The following is a 14928-nucleotide window of genomic DNA, read 5'->3' on the forward strand; positions in this document are numbered from 1 at the left end:
TGTGACTGCAGCCAACCCTGCTGCTCAGGGATATGGATCTGCTTCCTGCCACGGCCCGTGCCAGGACCAGCAAGGAGCAAAACAACAGCTGCTTTCCGGGCAGCCCCGACAGAGCCCAGTGCACTTCCCAAGGGCAGCGGGGCCGGGGCGACTCATAGGATGAGGCTGGGGGCCAGGCAGCCCTCAGCCTGCTGCGTGCACTGCTGGAGCAGGACACGGTCAGTGACAGGCCATGGCTCCAGCCTGGGATGGGGGTTTGGCTGTGCTGAGCCTGGAGCTGCTCTCGTGGCTCCCAGCCAGCCCCGCTGCAGGTCGCAGGAATGTTCCTGGTGTCGGATCTGGCTGTCCCCCACGTGCCAGTGGGACTGGAGATGCCCCAGAGCTTGCGCCCTAGGAGGGACTAGGTCCTGCGACCATCCGGGGGCCATGGGCTGGGGCGTGCCCCCTACACACCCTGGGGTGCCCTCACTGGGGCAGGACTGCACGTTCTGAGACCCTCAGTCCCACTGTGGCAGGGCTGCTAGGGGGCATGTCCGGGATTTTGGGGGAAAGCAGAGCCAGAGGATAGCTGGACCAGAGCAGCCAGAGCTGTTTGCGGGGTTCCCAGGGAGCGGCATCCCTGGGGAGGCTCCTGGAGAAGCGGGACGGACTACAGGTCCCAGCATGCCCGGCCGCGCTCCACACCTGCCGGGGAGCGGCTTCGTTACCGGCGGGGCCCGGCAGCGATGTCCGAGAGCCCCGCAGCCGCCGCCACGCCGGGAGCAGCGCCCAGCGGTGAGTGAGCCCCGGGACCCCTCGGGGTACCCGCACCTCCCGCCCCGGTACCACCGCTGCACCCAGACCCGCAGCCCCCGCATCCCCCGGTGCACCGAGCCCGCGGCTCTCCTGGTGTCCCACGTTTCCCCAAGCTGCCCTCGGGCACCTCAAGACCGTGGGTGGCCCCCGTGGGCGAGCCCCAGGCTGAGGCCCTGGAGAATTTGCCTCGTCTCGTCCCTTCCTGGCGCTCGGCTTCCCCTCGGGAGGTGCCCGGGCAGGAGCGGCAGGGCAGGGCAAGGGCGCAGCGGGCGCGGGTCTGCACAGGCACCCGGGCCGGGCTGAGCCGGGACCTCGCTCCGCCTGGCCCGTGTCCCACCGGGACCACCGTCCTGCTCTCGCCCAGCTCCCGTGGGGTAGGTCACCAGGTCGTCGGGACCCGAACGCTGGTGGCGGGGGGACAGTGGGGTCCGGGGGGCGATGGGAATGGGGGTCGATGGGAGCTGCTTGCACGTGTCTGAACAAGGTTCCCCTGGGGAGGGTGAATGTACGTGCAGGAGCTGGGCCAAAATCAGACGCAGGGCTCTGGCAATCCCGGCTGAGCTGACTCACCGGCCGGGCTCCCTCCCCGGAGCCAGCGCAGCGCGGCACCTCGGCACGGTGGGTCCTTGTCCTTCCCCGGGGAGAAGAGGGTCTGGGGGGCTGGGGCTGGGAGCTGTTCTCTGGGCAGCACGATGCAACATGGGGCCCCAAGGTCTGCTGGTCCCGGTGCCATGGGGCAGAGGTCTGTGGGGGCTGTGGGTGTGCTTCGGAATGTGCATGTTGCCTCTTGCCCGTCCTGTGTGCCAGGGGGGTGCAGGGTGGCCTGGCCTGGGTGCTGTGGATGTGGCAGCAACCCTGAGCATGTGCTAGGAGGGAGAGCAGTGTAGATGAGGATGAGGGGCTGCTGGTGCCGCAGCCCCTACCGTGGTGGAAGTGGGAGCAGGGGTGGAGATGGGGCAGGGGGCTTGCACAAGGGGCTCCTGCCTCCCAGGGCTCAGGGGCAGCAGTGCCAGCACAGCCCGAATCAGGACTACTAGAGGTAGCAGGAAAGCAAGAATATTCTGGTTTTATGGCCTGTCTCATGATGTGTTTATGGTTGGGATGGGGCAGACACAGATGCTGCCCAGCCCTGCCCTGGGTGGCACAGCAGGTCCCTGCGCCTACAGAGGATAACAGACGGACTTTGCTCTCTAAGGTGGAGCTCCCAAGGGCTCTTACTGACACTGCAGCTGTGTTTGCCCACTGCCAGGAAGCTCGAGGGCTCCTTCCTTGCTCACTCCATAGGCAGGGACCCAGCCAGGACCTCGAGGGGAGCACGGTCCTGCCCCGTCCCTTCAGAGCATCCTCTGCCCTGTCTGGCCCTGGCGCTGATCCAGAAATCACCAAGTCTCTGCTTTGGTGCTGAGCCCCCCACGTCACAGCAGCCGCCACATAGCAGGTACACTGACCCCTCACCACCCCCAAACCTGCCCCACATTTGGGGTGGCTGCTGAGCTGGGGTCCGTTCTCACAGCCCCCCTGTCCCAATGGCAGGGAGGAGGGACACCTGAGCCCTGGCTATGCCATCCAGGTCCTCACCAGCCCCCAGCCTGGCAGGTGTTGCCCCTGGGAGGGTGTTTGTCCCGTGGCAGGATGCTGGGGGATATAGAGGTGCAGGGCTGGTCCCTAGACCGTCACCTGAACAGCTCCTTCTCCCCAGGCAGGGCCCGGAGAAGGGAATCTGCTGCCCAGCAGCGCCGCTCCAGGGAGGTAGGGTGGACGGTGCCCCTCCCCATGGCGGCTGGGCCCCCACGTAACGCCAGCCAAACTGGACACCGTGGTCCCACGAGAGAATCCCCCCGGCCAGAGCCCACCCGCCTGCCACCTCCGGCCCAGCCCAGACTCATCTGTCACTGCCTGTCCCCACACTGACCCGGCATCCCGTGGGTCGGACACGGGCACGCACCGCGATGCCTCAACCATCACCGGTGGGTAGGGATGGGCAGTGCCAGTAGGTGGCCCAGGGGAACTGGGAAAAGGGGGGGGAAGAGCTGGGGCAACTCTGGGCTGGTCCTGCATCCTGCCCCCATCCTGTTGCTGGGGCTGAGCCACTGTCCTGGCATCCTTCACCCCACACCGTGCTCTGTCCCCGGCACCACTCGGCTGGGCAGAGCGTGGCCAGGAGATGGCAGTAGGACCCTGCCTGCAGACAGCAGGGGGGCGAGGGGGAGCAGGGCAGAGCAGGGGGGGGATGTCCCTGTGTGCCACGCTGCGGGGGATCCCCCAGTCCCCACAAGAGTGGCTTTGGGGGCAGACCCATCTGGTGGCACCAGCCTCAAACCCTGAGGGGACAGAGGGGGCTGAGGGATGTAGGAAGTGCTCCCCTGCCAAGGCCCCCATACACCCCATTCCCCTCATATGCCCCCAACCCTGGGCTGACACCGTGCCCCTCTGTCCCCAGAGCTGTGCAGTGGGGACATCCCCGAGGTGGAGATCATCAGCCTGCTGGGCGAGCAGCTGCCCCGCTACACGCTGCGGGCTGACACCGTCTTTGGCTACGACCACGGTGACTGGCTGAGAGCCCCCCTCGGCCCCCCACAGCCAGCGGCCCCCCTCGCCCCCCAGCAGATCGAGGAGACCCTGCAGTATTTCCGTGAGTGCCCGTGGGCTGGTGAGGGTGGCAGGGCTGGCAAGGGCAGCGGGGCACAGGTTGCAGCAGCTGCGCGGGGTCGGGACGGCGAGGGCAGCCCCGGAGCTAATCACTGCTAACGGGATTGACGGGCTGGATTTCCTCACCCAGAACATCCCTGGCTAATTCTGAGAGCAGCTTCTGCTGAGCCGAGCCGGATGCTGGGAGAGAGCCTCTGTCTTCTCCAGGGACCCCTGCACGTCCCGGCTCCCCTGCACTGTGCCGTGGCTTGCAGGGGTGGCACACTGGTGGGGTTGGCAGAGTGTGCCAGTGAATCCCAGTGCTGCTGTCCCCCCTGACAGGCATTGTGGGGGCGCTGGTGCAAAGTCCCCAGAGCCATGGGGTGTGGATGCCTGGGGGGAGACCCCACAGCCCCCATGGCTAGGCAGGGGCGATGCCCACGGTGCTGTGATGGAGCCCGTTCCTGGTGTGGGGTTGGGGTTCAGCGGGGGTTCAGCACAGACGGATTATCTCTGCTTTGTTTCTGCCTCTGGCCTGCGTGTGGCAGGGACAGGATTAGAGCGAGGGGCTGGGGCAGATGGGTGTGGGGCAGCAGGAGACAGATGGGGCTGAGGCTCCCAACCCCCTGCCCACGCCAGGCTGGGGTGGGGGCAAGCCCTCTCCATGCCCTGCCGGTGCTTGCAGCCTTCCCCATCTGGCTGCTCTCCTCTCTGTTCAGCAGGCAGTGGGGTGCAGCCCCCCAGCCATCAGCACCCCTGACCCTGCAGTGACAGTACAAGGGATTGAGCCCCAAGCCCTGTCCCTGTGCCACAGGGCAGGGAGCACCCGGCTCTGCAGGACCCTGGCACCCCCATCCATGGGGCCTGCTGTTCTCAATGCCGGACCCCTGCAGGTCACAGTTCCCCCAGTGCCGATGGCATGTGTGGGTGTGGAGGGGGCCCATGGCGTCATCCCTTTACCCAAACCTTTAAGCTGCCGTCAGAAATAGCCCCCTGTAATCTGCTTGAGCAGACACGGGGAACCTGCCCAGAGGAGCAAATCCTGGGGCAGGGGATTAGGAAGAAGCAGCTCTTGCCTGTCCACGCAGAGACGTGTGCTCAAGTCCTTGGGGTCCCTGGGGGGTGGGCGCCCAGTGCTGGCTGTGTCCCTCACCTCACCGAGGGAAACACCAGTGCCAGGAGGAGGGAGAGGCTGGGACTGAGGGCACCTGCTCCGGCCCCTCCTCTGGGAGGGGTCCAGTGGTTAGGCAGGACACGGTCGGTGTCAGGATTCCAGTGGGTGGGAGTCCAGCAGGAGAAGGAAGGCATCCGTGAGGGGCAACTCCAGCCGCGTCCATTCATCCATTATTTGGGTGCTAACGAGGAAGGGCGTTGGGGCAGGTGATGGGGACGGGCAGAGCATGCGTTGGCATTACCAGCGTCACACCCACGCGGCTTGTGCTACGTGCCAGCCAGCTCCTCCATAATTCAGCACACCATGATTTATTCAGCTTTCCTGCTTCCGTGCTGCCTCTGCAGCAGGGGGGTTGTGGGGAGCTGAGGGTGCCAGCCAGGGAGCACAGGGAGCCTCGATGGGGCATGGAGGGGGCCAGGCTCGTGCCAGCCCATGCTCAGAGCCAAGGGGTGCTGAGTGGGATGGAAAAGCCCTTTCCCAGCTCACGGACCGGGCGGGTCCCAGCACAGCACTGGGCCCTGCAGGGTGTGTGATGGCTGTGTGGGTGATGAAGGGGGGCCAGACCTGGGGTGGCAGAGCAGGGCTGGCTGGGAAAAGCAGACCTTGATCCTCACAGGGCCCAAAACCATTCCCTGTCCCTCCCAAGGGGTAGAAACTGCTGTCTGTGCATAACCCTTGGGGTCAGCCCTGTGGAGCTGCTACATGGGGACCCCCAGTGTCCCCTGCACATTCATCATCACCCTTGGGGACCCATGTGTCCAGACCCCCCCCTGTCCATGAGCTGGGACCAGAGGTGGGACACAGAGCCCAACTGCACCAGCCCCCCGGGGCTGAGCAGGGTTGTCGCGGTGAGTGCCCCAACGGGGAGCCCGGTCTTGGGATGTCCGAGAGAGACCGTGTGCCCGAGGTGGCTCGTGGGTGTGTGGGGAGTGGGCACTCCCGAGCAGCCTCTGACACCCCCCGTCGCCCCCGCCCCGCTCCCGCCCGGCCCCGCCCCCGCCCGGTCCCGGCCCCAGCCCCAGCCCCGGCCCCGCCGCCGGGGGACGCGCCGGGCAGGTGCGAGCGGACGGAGCGACCCTATAAATAGGGGAGGGAGAGAGTGCAGCGGCTCCGCTCGGCGCGGCTGGGCACGGCTGGGTGGGCTCGGCACGATGGAGATCTGGAGCAGCCCCGCCGCCTACGACGAGTTAAACGGGAACGCGGAGCGCGGCGGCGGCGCCGACCCCATCGCCCGGGAGCTGGAGGAAGGTGAGGGCGGCCCGGGCGGTCCCGCCCCGGCGATGGGGATGGGGATGGGGATGCGGTTGCAGCGGGGCCGGGCTCTCCTGGAGCTGGTCCGGAGCGGCGGGGCCGGGGTCTCTCCCGGGACCGGGGCAGGTCCGGAGCGGTGATCTCGGCTGGGGTCTCCCGCCGGCGGTGCCGTCCCCTCCCCGCCCGTGTGTTCCCGCAGCCCGGTCCCGCTCGCTGCGTTCTGGGGCAGCCGCCACCCAGTCCCTTGGGGACCTCCAGGCTCACCCCGATCCTAAGGGGACCTGTCCCCTCGCCGAGGGAGGCGGGGAGCGGGTGGAGGGACAGGGTGAGAGCCCCCGCCAGGTCTGCGTGTGCCGGTGGGGATGGGGGTCCCTCCTCCCTCCCCCTCCCGCATCCTGCCGGATCGGGCCTGCAGATGGGTGTTTACATGTTTGCCAGCGCTGCAGCCCCCGTCTCCCGGGGCCAGCCGCTCGCTCCAACCGTAACGATGCTCATGCTCTAATTATTTCCAATTAATGGCTCAGGGGCCTGACGAGGTGCAGTTGGGGACCCCCGCAGGGAGCGGGCACTGTTGGGGTGTGTAGAGGGGGTTGAGGCTGGAGCTGGGGTTGGCTCCTCTTCCCATGCATGTGTTTGGGGTACCTGCCCACTGTGGCGTGGGGCAGCACCCAGGGCAGTGAGGACTGGACGGGACCGAGGTGGCGAGTGGGGGCATTGCCATGACAACACACTCACCATTACACAACCCCAGCTGGGGCGGCCTAATGGGATTTGTGTGGCTGAGCCTCCCCCGTTAACCCAGTTCGTCTGCAGGACTGGGGAGTGGCTGTGACTGGGGACGTGGGTGGAGGCCCTGAGTGCAGCCAGCGCTGCTCGGCCAGGGGAAACTGAGGCACAGACAGCAAGAACATCGAGAGTGCTGTGTGGTGTGGGCAGGGTGCGGGGTACAGGCAGGTCTCGGGGTGTAAGCAGGGTCTGGGGCACAGGCTCCTGGTTCCCTCTCACCACACAGCTCCAGTGCTGCCATCTGGGTGTGTGCCCAGCACTGTCTGGCAGTGCCTGCGGGCACAGTTGGCAGGATCGGTACTGGGGAGACAGACATCTCCATCCTTGTGTCTCCTCTCCCATCCAGAGAGCCAGACAGTGGCCAGGGGAGGCAGGGCCATAGCTGGGGCCCGTTCCATTGTGGTGGTGTTGGCGTTGGGGGCAGCTGCCTGTTCCCACAGTGTGCTGCCCACAGCTGCCTCTGCCCCTGTTGCTGAGTGGATCGTTGTGTTGTGCAGCTGGAGGGGCATCGGGTGGGTGCGGGGTGCAGCATCCCCTCCCCCAGAGAGAAACTAGGGCAGGGCTGGCTTCTCGGGGGGGGACTGGGGGAGGGGGCTGGGGACAGATTGGAGGGGACGCTGCCTGTGAGCCTGGCTCGGCGTGGTGCCACCCACAGCTATTTACACTGGAGCTCCAGCCTGCTTTCTGCTGGAAATGTCACCTCCAATCCCATCTCCACTGCTGGCCTTTCCCTGTCCTTCCTTCCCATCCGTGTGTCCAGTGGTGGGGCTGGCACTGTGCCCGTGCTGGGGGCTTGGCACTTTCCTTGCCACCCCGAGGTGCAGGCAGGGTTGGGGGTGAGGTGTGAGCCCCCGATTTCCCATGATGGTGGCATGGCTGTGGGCATCCCCACCCACCTCTGCCTGGCACCACGCCAGGTGCTGCCCAGAAGATAAAAGGTCCTTTTTGGTGACCAACCTGGAGCAGCCTTGTGCTGCCTCCCTCCCATTCCCGTCATTGTGCAGCTCCAGAGAGAGCAGTGACATGGACTGGGGGCAGTGGGGTGACAGTGCTGAGCCCCTGGGCCAGTGCTTCCTCAGTGTGGGGGTTCACCTTTCAACCTCTCCCCCAGTCCTGTGTGCTGAGCGGGTGGTCAGGATCACCAAGACCTACCACGACATCGACGCCGTCACCAACCTGCTGGATGAGGTATGTTGGACCCCCCACCTGTGTGAGGGCTGGGGAGCTGTTGGGATCCTGGGGACACAGGGATGGGTGAGGACTGGGGAAGGGATGAGTCCTGGCTGAGGCAGACCTGCTCCTTGCAGAAGGAGCGGGACCTGGAGCTGGCGGCGCGCATCGGGCAGTCCCTGCTGAAGCAGAACCGGAGCCTGACTGAGCGCAATGAGCTGCTGGAGGAGCAGCTGGAGTTGGCCAAGGAGGAGGTAACAGCTCCTGGGCACAGGTCCAGGCCTTGGCCTCCTGTGTGCCCCCCTGGGGTGGCTGTGGTCCCCTTGGCCGTGTCCTGAAGCCCTTTGTCTCTCCAGATTGCGCAGCTGCGCCATGAGGTCTCCATGCGGGATGACCTTCTCCACTTTTACACCACCACGACAGAGGAGAGTGAGCCCACCACCACCACCTCCACACCGTGAGTGGGGGTCCCTCACTGCTGCTCCTGTGGGTTGGGCAGGAACTGTCACCACCACCAGGGTAGCCCTGGATGTGCTCCCTTCCCTCCCCTCCCTCAGCTGTGGCTCCAGCAGCACAGAGCTGAGTTGTTGCAGTTTCCTGCCTGGGTGGGCAGCCCCACCCTGCCCTCACTGCAGGTGCTCAGTGCCATCCCTGCTGTCCTCAGGCTGCGCCGGCACGAGTCCTCACTGTCCCTGCAGCAGTACTTCCAGTACGACACCTTGCAGCAGAAGCTGAAATGCCTGGAGGAGGAGAACCAGAAGCTCCGCATGGAGGTGAGCAGAGCCAGCTGGTGGATGCCCTGCGGTGCCCACCTCTGCCCCACTCACTGCAGGGGGACCCGAGCAGCCTCCCAGGGAGGTGGGAGGTCCTGCCCATCACACTCAGCCCCTCCAACCGTCTCCTCCAGGCCACCAGCATCGCCACAGAGACCTGTCAGTATGAGGACCAGGAGCAGCAGCTGATGATCGACTGCGTGGAGCAGTTCTGTATGTGGGGCTGGGGGGTCTGCAGGCAGTGCCCAGCATCGCTGCGTGGGCTGAGGCTGGGGGGCCGTGCCCCGGCGGTGACGAACCCCGGCCCTCCCGCAGCCGAAGCGAGCCAGCAGGTCGTTCACCTGTCGGAGGAGCTGGCGCACCGGGCGGAGGACGCGGCGCGGCAGCAGGAGGAGATCACGCAGCTCCTGGCGCAGGTCGCGGACCTGCAGCAGAAGTGCCGCACGGTGAGGGTCCCTGCCCGTGCCGGGGGTGGGGGGGTGGCGCGGGCACAGCGCCCTGACGTGCCCGCTCCTGCCCGCAGTACGGCTCCGAGGTGGAGGAGCTCCAGCAGCACCTGACTGCGGCGAAGGAGGTGCAGCAGCAGCTCCGGATGGAGGTGAGGGCCGTGGGTGTCCCGGCCGGGGGGGGGTCCTGCCAGCTGCCCCCGGGGCCGTGCCCGAGCTGTGCCCGTGTCCCCGCAGCTGCGGGACCTGCAGGAGAAGTACGCGGAGTGCGGCGGGATGCTGCAGGAAGCGCAGGAGGAGGTGAAGAGCCTGCGGAGCCGCAGCCTGCCCAACAGCACCGTGAGCCGCTACAGCGCGCCCAGTCTGCTGCCCGTGGTGAGCGCCCGGGGGCGCGGGGTGGGGCACGGTGGGGGTGGGTGTTGCTGCTCTCCCCTCTACTGACACTGTGTCCCCTCTGTCTCCAGGACTCGCTGGCCGCTGAGATCAAGGGCATGATGAGGAAGAGGACTGACAGCTCCTCCTCGGACTACAAGTGAGCGCTGGCACCGGTGGCTCGTGCTGTGCCATGGGATGGGAGGCTCGGGGGGTGCCTGGCTCACTCCCACCCGCTTCCTGCAGGGGTTATCTGCGCGTCTTCGAGACGGTGAAGGCAGTGAACCAGGCAGCCAAAGCCAAGTCTTGCTCCGAGTCTCCCCACCACATGCCAGGCTCCAAGCAGTTGTCAGCCGCCCACTCTGGGGGGGCCAGCACCCCCCACATCAGCTGCTCCGGCTCGGAGGGTGCCCGGTGAGTGCTGGGGGGGATTAACTGGGGCCAGGTGGGACAGCAGCTACCCCTGCACTGGAGACGAGGTGCTGGTGACCTGCTGGTCACACGGGAGCAGGAATCAGCCTGGGGCAGGGAGGGCATGATCCAGCACAGCCCGGGGTGTGGTGCGGGACCACTGCCCTGGGCACCCTAACCCTGTGCCTGCCAGCAGGGCCGGGGGGTCCGGCGGGGCCCGCTGGGCAGCCCCGGGCCGGCAGGACCTGGAGGCGGCGGTGCAGCGGCTGTCGGCGCGGCAGCAGAGCCACTCCTCCGAGGAGCGCTCCTTCTTCGAGGCCGAGCGGGAGCGCAAGCTCTGGCGCCTGAGGGACGGGGCGAACTCCAGCGGCTTCCTCACCCCCAACGAGAGCATCGTCTCCACGGGGACCAGCTACTCAGGGGGCTCGGAGCTCACCGCCGGCTCCACCTTTTCCCTCGGCTCCCTCACATACCTGCCCGACAAACTGCAGATCGTGAAGCCACTGGAAGGTGAGGGGCAGAGGGGGTGCAGAGCTGGAGCTGCCATGAGGGTCCAACGACACCAGCTGAGCCCCCCCGGCTGTGTTCTGTCCCCAGGCTCTGTGACACTCCACCACTGGCAGCAGCTGGCACAACCCAACCTGGGCGGGATCCTGGTGCCCCGTCCCGGGGTGCTCACCAAAGACTTCAGGCAGCTGGACATCGACCTGGAGGAGGTGTACAGCCTCAATGACCTGGAGGAGGATGATGTGGACACTGGCTCCTTCCAGCTGCTCCCTACCTCAACACCCGCCAAAGCCAAGGAGCGCCCCAGGGGTGAGCGCGGGGCGAGGGGACGGAGGGGACGTGGCCCCCAGGACGCCCCTGTCCTCCTGCCCAGGCTTCCCCTCGCTCCCCCCTGCACTCTCCCCTCTTGCAGCAGCCTGTCCCTGCCACCCCCCTGTCCCCGCGGGGACTCTCTGCCTGCAGCTGAGCGAGGGCCCTTCTCCGGCAGCCCCCCCGGCGGGGTGAGCCCTCTCCGTCACCCCGGTGTGCCCCTGCTGGCCCCCGGCCGTGTGGAGGGGGCAGGTCTGGGACAGACGGCATGTCCCGGTGCCACCTGTGCTCACAGCCCCCTCTGAGCAGGCACCGGGCCCCAGCTCTGCTGGAGCTCTGCTGGAGCTCTGCTGGAGCTCTGCTGGAGCTCTGCCCCACACACGGAGCTCCTGGCCCGGCTTCGGCTCTCCCGCCTGCCCCCAGCCCCGCTCTCTGCCTGTGTCCTGCCCCCTCTCCCCGTTGACCCCTTGTCTCCTGTCCCTTCCAGTGTTCCTCTCTGTTAACAACCTCCCCCAGACCCCGTCTACCTTCACCATCACCACCTGCCACATCCTCCACCCCACCACTGCGATCACCACGGTGACACCCAGGTAAGGCGCGTGGCCCCTCCCACCGCCTGCGCTGCCTGCACCCGCCCCGCTGTGCCCCCCGGCTCTCGCTGTGCCCCCCGGCTCTCGATGTGCCCCCTGGCTCGAGGAAGCCGCAGCCGGGGGCCACTTGCGGCCCCTGATGCTCCGAGAGATGCCAGCACTTGAAGTATCCCCAAATCTGGCTGCTGGGCTGTCTGCGTGCCCGGGGGGGAGCTGAGACCAGCCTTTCTCCCCCCCCGCCCCCTCCTGCACTGTAGCACCCTGAGGGGATGGAGAGCCTTCCTGGGGGGCTCACCCTGGGGAGCAGCACCCCGGGCACAGAGCAGGGTGTGCTCCCGGCACTCCGGGGAAAGGACATGGCTGGGCAGCAGCCAGGACATTTCCCCAGCTGGGTTCTGGGCTGACCCTTCATTAATGAGCACCGGTGATTAGCCCTAATGAGCCCCTCCAGGCTCCTTGGGGTTCGGTGTGAGTTGGAGTTCACTGTTAGACACAACCCTGCATGTCTGGAAATTGCTTGTGGAGCAGGGACTGTGTTCCAATCCTTCCTGGCTGCTGAGCTGGAGGGGCATGGCCACAGCCCCCCAGCACCTGGCCCTGAGCTTTGGGGTACTGGGCAGTTTGCAGCACGGGGGTGTCCCATAGCCCAAGGCTCATTAGGTGAAGGAGGAAAGGGGGTCCCGCTCTGCCCGAGGCCCCTCTGGCCCCTGCAGCAGCATCCCCTGGGCCAGGGTCCCCCACTGATCCCTCCCTCTGCTCTCTCTTCCCCTCCAGTCTGTATCATGCCGTCGTGCCTTCTTGTGGGCCCTTTGAGGGGCTGAGCCTCAACAACCCCTCGCCAGAGCAGTCTCCCCCCACGCTGGTGCTTGGCCCTGGACCCCCAAGCACCCCCGTAGGACTCTTCAGGCTCTTGCTGGGGCGAGATTCCCACTCGGCACCAGGGACTGGATTGTGGCGGGCCCCCTCACTCTGCTCCCAGGACTCCCAGCACGCTGAGCCCCAGCCCTCCCCTGTGCCCCGGGGGCAGGATGGATCCCCACCCAGGAGCAGCATCTTCAGCTGGAACCTGGTGGAGAAGCTGCGGCGCCTGGGGCTGGACAAGGTGGTGGCCAGAGGGGAGATGTCCCGTGCCCAGGGAGGGCACAGGGGGGCCCGGGGCACCCTGACGTGACACTGCTGCAGAGCCCCCAGGCTCACGGTGAGACACATCCTCTTCCTTGCCCATCCACGGGGAAATGGAGACAGGACAAGCTTCAGCCTCCTCTCCAGGTGCTGCCCAGGACTGGCAGCACTCCCGGCACTTGAGGAGGGCTTTGCCCTGGCTGCAAGGACAGAACCTGGCACTGCTCCCCATGTGGGGGGGTGCAGGGGGTGCCGACTGACCCTGTCCCTGCTGGGGGTAATGGACCTTTCACAGGAGCCAGTTTCTGGCAATAAGAACTGTTCCTGCTTCTGCTGAGCCTGTTCAAGGAGCGAGAGGCAGCTTGGCCCTTCGGGGCTCTCCAGAGCTGCAGCAAAGGGTGATGCTCAGGTGGGTCCTGGGGGAACCTGTGTGTGCCGGGGAGATCCCCCCAGCCCAGGCTGGGCCCCTGGCCAGCACCTGGACTGGCTTTTAAAAGGAATGGTGGTTTAAATTCTTTCCCACTCACTGAGTAGCAATAGTAGCAGCACCCGCAGCTCGGGGTGTTTCTTGGGGTGCTGCTGTTGCTCCCACCGGCCACATCCCTCACCCCGGGCTGTGCCCTGTCCCCTGGCAAATAAATGTGAAGTCACAGAGCAGTTTGTGTGTGCTGTGTCTGCTCCTGGGGGCAGTTGGGTCTCTGCCCTGTGCTTCCCTGTGGGGCTGGGGGCAAATTCCCCCTGCCCGCCCTTCCCAAGCTCTCCCCAGCACAGCCCTGGGTGCAGCAGCCGTAGTGCCAGAGTTTTATTGCAGGAAGGGACACACACCGAGCTGTGGGTGCCGTGCATGGTCAGCCCAGCCCCGCGGCTACGCGGCATCGGCCCCGTCCTCGGCGCTGCGGCGGCCGAAGTCCATCCAGTCGGGGTAGTAGTGCTCGTGCAGGGCCTCCATCCCCTCGTCCTCGTGCACGAAGCCCTTGTGGTTGTTCAGCTCTGCCAGGGCAAGGGTGGCAGTTAGAGCTGGCACAGGGGGGCCGGGCTGTGCCCCCCGAGGGCTGCCCACCCCGAGCTCCTGGTACCTGTGAGGGCGTGGGGCAGGAACCGGGACAGGAGGTGCTGCTGCTCCTGGGACAGGTGCTCGGGCCAGTCGCGCCGCACAAGGCTGGGGGGGTGCTGGTGGGGGTCCCCCCCAGCGCCTGGTGCCACGGGCCAGCACAGGCAGGAGGTCACAGTGATGGTGAGGATGAGGCCGAAGCACAGGGTCACCTTCATGGCTGTGGAGAGACTGAGAGGGGAGGGGAGCGGAGGGGCTGCATCCCCCCAACCAGACGTGCTCAGCCTGCAGGGAGGGGTGACCTGGGCGCTCCTCCTGGGGTCTGGCCAGTTCACAGTCCCCTCTGTCCCTCCCTGTGGGTTCCCAGCCCCCTCCATCCCTCCCATCTGCTCCTCAAGTCTTCTCCATCCCTGACTCCCAGCTGGTCCCCAAGATGCCTCCGGACAGCGGCAGAGCCCTGTGGGACTCACCTGCAGGCTCTGGGGCTCGGTGGATGTCCTGGCAGGGTGTCCTGGCAGGGTGTCCTGGCGGGGTGTCCTGGCGGGGTGTCTCGGTGGGTGCCTCGGTGGGTGCCTCTCTCCAGGGTCTCTGTGGCTCAGTCCTGCTTTTAAAGGCACTGCTGCAGCTGCCCCACCCCGGGGCGGCTCCACACCCACCCACCTCCCCTATGGGGGGGCCTACAGGCTCCTGTGTGTGCTCACAGACACACAGACAGAGTGCTCACACACAGACACACACTGAGCACTCACACATACAGACACACACACACACAGACACACTGACACACAAACACACACACAGAGTACTCGCACACACAGACACACAGACAGACACACACTGAGAGCTCACAGACACACACACATATATATACATACATATTTATACATATATAAAAAAAGAGATATTCATATGTAAACAGATATATGTATATACATATATGTGTGTGTGTGTGCATATATATATATATATATATATGCACACACACATATATATATGTGGGACTCGATGATTTTCATGGTCTTTTCCAACCTAAATGATTCTGGGATTTTATATATATGTAAATATGTATATATGTATATATATATATGAGTGTGCATATCTATATATATATGTACATACATGTATGTATATATGTATAATATGTATACACAAAGGTACATATACACATATACATATATGTAAATATACATACATGTATATGTGTGTATACAAACATATATACTTACATGTCCACATACAGCTGTGTGTCTGTACGCACACACACACACACACACACACATATGTACCTCCATACCTCTGTCTGTGTACATGTTTATACACGTGTGGCATGTCTGGGGTCCCAGCTGGGGCTGCACACAGCCAGGGGGTGGAGGGGTGTGTGTGTGTGTGTGTGTGTGAGGCTCTTCACACAGGCCCCATTCTGGCCATTCTGGCTCTCTCCCTGCACCCCAAAAAGCTCTGGGGTGTCACAGGAGGGGTGGGAACCCCTCGCTGCCAGAGCCCCCCAAAATTCCCTGTCTGCTCCTCGTTCGATATCGACGTT

The 14928-nt window shown here is 65.2% G+C and overlaps 2 protein-coding genes and 1 long non-coding RNA gene across 5 annotated transcripts; 2 read left to right on the top strand and 1 right to left on the bottom strand.

Moving 5' to 3' along the window:
* The first annotated feature begins 680 nt into the window (after positions 1 to 680).
* LOC135403041 (uncharacterized) lies at positions 681 to 2699 on the top strand. Its single transcript, XR_010425299.1, has 3 exons — positions 681 to 774; positions 1991 to 2233; positions 2495 to 2699. It is a non-coding gene; the product is annotated as an uncharacterized LOC135403041 (long non-coding RNA).
* A 1758-nt stretch (positions 2700 to 4457) lies between these two features.
* Positions 4458 to 12986, top strand: HAP1 (huntingtin associated protein 1). Of its 3 annotated transcripts, none has more exons than XM_064636645.1 (15): positions 4458 to 5845; positions 7746 to 7822; positions 7942 to 8058; positions 8161 to 8261; positions 8469 to 8577; positions 8712 to 8790; positions 8893 to 9023; positions 9101 to 9175; positions 9261 to 9398; positions 9488 to 9555; positions 9642 to 9809; positions 10000 to 10316; positions 10404 to 10622; positions 11110 to 11212; positions 11987 to 12986. In XM_064636645.1, the coding sequence occupies exons 1-15, from the start codon at positions 5350 to 5352 to the stop codon at positions 12381 to 12383; spliced, it is 2595 nt and encodes an 864-aa protein (XP_064492715.1). In that variant the 5' UTR covers positions 4458 to 5349; the 3' UTR covers positions 12384 to 12986. The 3 variants fall into 3 exon arrangements, with proteins under 3 accessions (XP_064492715.1, XP_064492717.1, XP_064492716.1); XM_064636646.1 differs by having other exon boundaries at positions 5463 to 5845; positions 10003 to 10316; XM_064636647.1 differs by lacking the exon at positions 11110 to 11212 and having other exon boundaries at positions 5456 to 5845; positions 11987 to 12178.
* A 137-nt stretch (positions 12987 to 13123) lies between these two features.
* LOC135403063 (gastrin/cholecystokinin-like peptide) lies at positions 13124 to 14093 on the bottom strand. Its single transcript, XM_064636684.1, has 2 exons — positions 13411 to 14093; positions 13124 to 13324 (listed from the first exon to the last, which is right to left on the bottom strand). Exons 1-2 carry the CDS (start codon positions 13769 to 13771, stop codon positions 13200 to 13202), a joined length of 486 nt encoding a protein of 161 aa, XP_064492754.1. The 5' UTR covers positions 13772 to 14093; the 3' UTR covers positions 13124 to 13199.
* Between the last annotated feature and the right edge of the window lie 835 nt (positions 14094 to 14928).

This window comes from Pseudopipra pipra, chromosome 26 (genome assembly GCF_036250125.1).
Source record: "Pseudopipra pipra isolate bDixPip1 chromosome 26, bDixPip1.hap1, whole genome shotgun sequence".
Taxonomy (NCBI): Eukaryota; Metazoa; Chordata; class Aves; order Passeriformes; family Pipridae; genus Pseudopipra; species Pseudopipra pipra.

What these genes read in the sequence shown, in the direction of transcription:
- LOC135403063 (XM_064636684.1), bottom strand. Translation starts at nt 13,771, where the DNA reads ATGGGAGGGATGGAGGGGGCTGGGAACCCACAGGGAGGGACAGAGGGG. An exon ending in CCTGCCCCACGCCCTCACAG is followed by an intron (nt 13,325 to 13,410) that starts GTACCAGGAGCT and finishes TTGCCCTGGCAG; the next exon opens with AGCTGAACAACCACAAGGGC.
- HAP1 (XM_064636645.1), top strand. Translation starts at nt 5,350, where the DNA reads ATGTGTCCAGACCCCCCCCTGTCCATGAGCTGGGACCAGAGGTGGGAC. An exon ending in CGCCCAGTCTGCTGCCCGTG is followed by an intron (nt 9,399 to 9,487) that starts GTGAGCGCCCGG and finishes CTCTGTCTCCAG; the next exon opens with GACTCGCTGGCCGCTGAGAT. An exon ending in ATCACCACGGTGACACCCAG is followed by an intron (nt 11,213 to 11,986) that starts GTAAGGCGCGTG and finishes CTTCCCCTCCAG; the next exon opens with TCTGTATCATGCCGTCGTGC.